The sequence below is a fragment of the Bison bison genome, unplaced genomic scaffold (assembly GCF_000754665.1).
Source record: "Bison bison bison isolate TAMUID 2011002044 unplaced genomic scaffold, Bison_UMD1.0 scf7180017864474, whole genome shotgun sequence".
NCBI lineage: Eukaryota > Metazoa > Chordata > Mammalia > Artiodactyla > Bovidae > Bison > Bison bison.
Genome location: NW_011495035.1, coordinates 3,863,951 through 3,868,704, shown reverse-complemented (window position 1 = coordinate 3,868,704; position 4,754 = coordinate 3,863,951). Strand labels below are relative to the sequence as shown.

The 4,754-nt window shown below is 43.0% G+C and overlaps 1 protein-coding gene across 1 annotated transcript in view; it reads right to left on the bottom strand.

The window, feature by feature from the left end:
- GXYLT2 (glucoside xylosyltransferase 2) overlaps positions 1-4,754 on the bottom strand; it is an 84,467-nt gene that overhangs the window by 76,172 nt on the left and 3,541 nt on the right. Inside the window, exon 2 of the mRNA XM_010862032.1 lies at positions 4,670-4,747. Coding sequence (XP_010860334.1) covers positions 4,670-4,747 — 78 coding nt within the window. The remainder of the gene's footprint in view (positions 1-4,669; positions 4,748-4,754) is intronic.

Genomic DNA, 4,754 nt, shown 5'->3' with positions numbered 1-4,754 from the left:
CTAACACCACAGTTCAAAAGCATCAATTCTTTGGCACTCAGCCTTCTTCACAGTCCAACTCTCACATCCATACATGACCACAGGAAAAACCATAGCCTTGACTAGACGAACCTTTGTTGGCAAAGTAATGCCTCTGCTTTTGAATATGCTATCTAGGTTGGTCATAAGTTTCTTTCCAAGGAGTAAGAGTCTTTTAATTTCCTGGCTGCAATCACCATCTGCGGTGATTTTGGAGCCCCCAAAAATAAAGTCTGCCACTGTTTCCACTGTTTCCCCATCTATTTCCCATGAAGTGATGGGACCAGATGCCATGATCTTCGTTTTCTGAATGTTGAGCTTTAAGCCAATTTTTTCACTTTCCTCTTTCACTTTCATTAAGAGGCTTTTTAGTTCCTCTTCACTAAGCGAAAAGCAAAGGAAAAAAGTAAAGATATAAGCATCTGAATGCAGAGTTCCAAAGAATAGCAAGAAGAGATAGGAAAGCTACTGCAGTGGTCCATGCCAAACCATGGTGTTCAGGAGCTGGGTGGCAACCATGAAAGTAGTAGAAATGGTGGGACTGGGGTTATACTTTGAGATAAAACCAAGAGGACTTACTAAATGAATACACAGAGAGGGTGAAAGAGGGGACTCATGGAGCAATCAACAAAAATGAATGTGAAACTAGAATCTGCACTCACAGTGACCAAGTATCATAGATGGTCCTCAAGATCTGGAGATCTGTAATGTGCTCTAGGGTGACCAGTTAATTATAGGTTGGCCACAGACCTGGCATTTTGCTGTATAACATAATCCCTCTTTAGTGAGACCTTTATTCAGGTTTGAACCCTCTGAGAGACTTCTCTCAGAGACCAAAGGGAACTGCAGAAAGTGCTGTGTCTTGATGAGCAAATATGCTCGCCTCCTCTCACTGGGGCAGCTGTGAAGGCTGTCAAATATGTAGTGTGTTTTTGTGTTGTCATCCGTCTTCCAAACTCCACCTACCATTGCACAATGAGTACCTGGCTCAGGACACATGTGCAATAAACATCTGCTGAATGACTGTGGTACAAAATCACAGAGGGGCTTAGAAGTAGCCCAAGTCTCCCTTAGAAGCCATATTTTTATGGCTTCTAGAGAAAACAGCACTATCCAGGCTAAATCAAAAGACAAAGAATAGAAGTTCAGGAGAGGGTGGAGGCTGACTAATCAGCAGGAGTTCTAGGTTACGGCCAATAAATGAGAAACAGAGTGATTTTGCAAGACACAACAAAAAGGGCTAAGCAACATTCCTTGCTGGGATTTTGCAGCTGAACTTGATGATCTCATCACAGGACGGTCAAATGGCAGAGCTGAAAGAGATCTTAGAAAATTTGTGGATAGACTCTCATTTGACAGATATAGAAATTAGGGTGAAATGGTTCCAGAGTAGAACCCAATCCTCTGGACTCCAGATGACAAATTCTTTTTCCTATTACACTGATGGGCAGTTATATTAAACTTCCTCTTCTGTAGGCAGGCTCAAAGGGTATTCAGAAGCAAGCTGGAGAGACAGTCTTCTGAAATCAAATCTAATGTAAAGTTCTCATTTTAGGATTCAGTTGCATGAAAAAAAAAAATGATCCCTCTTGATAAACTTTTCCTCTTATCATTCAAAGAAAATAACACAGCCCATCATGGTTCCCTTTTTGACATGGCTGCCAGGAAGCTTAGAGCTAAATTGAACACTTAATCCTCACAACAATAGTGGCCTTAGTTTTAGACAAACAGTACTTATTTCCCACCTCCTCTTTATGACTTTTCATGTTTCGTAAGTATTTCAATGGCCTTATTGTATATGTGTTAGTTACTGTTAGTCGTCTCAAATTTGTTTTGGAAGTCAGCCAGGTCTAAATCACCAAAAAAAAAAGAAGGAAGATTTCATTTCTCTTGTGCCCTGGAACCGCTACTTAAAGAGTGTGGTGTCCGTTTTCAGATTCCACCCTTGACTTAAAAGCTCAGACCTCACCTCCTGGCTTTATATTTATGGAAAGCGGAGCCCACCACAGGACAGATTGCATACAAATGACTACTTATAAAATTGTAGGGTCTGCCTGCTAACTAGGCAAATCCCTGGAAACGTCTCTGAAATGAAAACAAGATGTGGAAGGAGAATGCCATGCTTGCTGTGCTGACGTGGCAGGAGTTCATTTACACCACGACCCTGCAGGGAGCAGTAGAGCCCTGGAAGGATGGTCAGCAGGTGGTGGACTGGGTCTCATCCAGCCCCACCATTTCTGCTGACTACTCCCCAGGCCTGAGATACCGGATCACGCATGTAGCCTCCATCTCTTCTGGATTCTAGCCACATCGAGAGATTAAAGCACTCATTTTCTGAAAATACGAGGCTTACTTTTCCCTCCCTAAAATGAAATTCCTCCTAAACCACAAAAATTTAACCCAGGCAGGATTAGGAAAGCAACAAAGGCATCCTTGCAAAGATCTTTCCTCCTGCTCCCTTACTGCTTCTGTCACCATTCCTGTCCAGGTAGCAAGAGAAACCTTAAGAAGTCCCCCAAAACGTCAACTTTGCCAGAGGGCTTTCACATTTATGCATTTGAGCCTGAGACTTCCTGTGGCGTTTTTGTTTTTCACTCTTTCCTGACTTTAAAAATTTTGTTCTTTATTCTTATGGTGTTGGCCATGATTTCCACGATAATCTACCAGATATGTTCGGAAGAAAAATGACTTCAGGAGGTGCTGTTGCTCATGGAAATAGTCCTTCCTGAAAACATCCATTTGGATTCTGCTCGTGATCGCTTCTGAGTCAGAGCCAATTTGTTCAGATAGAGACAAGAAGATACTGCCCCAGTGTTCCCAACACCTTGAAGGATGAAGACAGTTCCAAAAATTGGTCACATTTCTTTAGAAAAAATCTCAGGAAAATGATGAATGCAGGCAAGCCTCATGTATGACATGTGCACTGGTACTAAATGGCTCAACCTGGACCCAGACTGTTGGGATATTTAACCTCACCTTGGAAACGGAGACAAATTGCTAAACCTTGTGTAATATTTTCCTCATCTGTAAAATGGGGATAATATTAGTGCTTGATTAGTGCTTTCTTAGAGCAGGCTCTCAAAGTTTGGTGTGCATCAGAAACAAGAGGAGGGCTTATTAAAACACAGATTACTGACTTCATCCTCCTGATTTCTTACTCAGAGGGTCTAGGGGTGGGGTGGAAGAGGGGAGGGGTAAGACTGCATTTCTAACAAAGCCCCAGGTAAAGCTGGTGCTGCTGGTTCAAAGAGCCCTCTGGGAGAACCACTATCATAGGGTTATGGTACTGATGGTATAATTAAGAATCATAACCTGCATTAACAATGACTTTTAACATACTGAGGTTAACACTATGCCTCGTAAAAAGTTAGCCATGACAAATGGTTTCCAATCTTATTACCTTCCAAGTTGTCCCATCAACTTACAAATCACGGCAACCTTGTAGTTAAACTGTATTAGAACCCATTACAAAAAACCTTAGTACCTAGAAGGGAAAACCCTATTTAGTTCCTAACAGAAATATCCTTACAGAGCAAATACATTCATAAGAGGTTATAAATGTTTCCAAGTACTCAAAAACAATTCTATAGATCATTGGGTGTTTTGCTCCTAAAACTCATCCCTACTCATTTGTACATCTCTTACCAGGCAGAAGAGAATGCTGACACAGCTACTTTCTGAGGTCTCCTGACTTTTCTCTCATAGTAAAAACGTCAAACCAGATTTAGACACTATGGTCAAAAAGAAGTCTTCCAGTCGTTTCAAGTCATTAGGGAGCCCAGCAAACGTGGACGTTGCAACTGGCAGTTAGAAACATCAACAGCCTCAAAAGGGTAGAGGAAACAGACGGTTACAAGACAGGGGGATTGTTAAAAAGCTCTCTCCACAACAAAGGAAATGAACGCAAATCCCTAACCTGCAGGCGTTCCAGCGACCCTAAGGCCAAGATAAAACTCTCTGATGAAAAGCTGTGGCGGGTTAAGCTCTGTGTAAAGACAGAGGATATCAAACAGAATGTTGATGGCTAAGACGTTTTCCTTCCAGGACTCTGACCATAGAGTAGTCTGAAAAAGAAGGAATAACAAGGAACCCCCCCACTGTCTTTCCCGTGCCACGCATCACTCCTTCCTAGGAGAACACTTCTTTTTAACACCCTCAGGTAGAGTGCCTCTTCTGTTCTAAGCACAGGGCAATTCGAGGTTCAATAAGAAACAGCCAGTACTTAGCAAAAATCTACCTTTTCCAACTCAATCAGATCTAAGTTTTTGTTTTTAAAAAAAATCTCCAGTGAAATATGAGAGTTAGATAAAGCATTCTTGCATCGCGATGGCTTTTGAGAAATTAAACAAAGGGCGCAAGTTTGGAAAAATGAAAATATACGCTTTTGCCCGGGGAAGTTAAGAATGCAACATGTCAATCATTTCCCCTGACACTTCCCTTTCCAAAAGGTACGTGATGACTAGCACTGCGCTGTTAACAGGATTCCAAGAAGACGATTTTTCATTTCTAGCAGGGTAAGACATAAAAGTGGGCAGCCCGTGGGTGAACTTGGAGTTTGTCCCTCCAGCCCACAGCCTCCCTTGGACTTGACACGGGTGGAGGGAGGGAGACACGGGTCCACAGATGGGATTCTGGGGCTGCCACGACTCACCTCGCCGACTTCCTCAGGCTCACGGCGCCCCGACGGCCGGCTCGGGGGCGCAGACGCGGAGGCCGGCGCCGACGAGCGCTCAGGC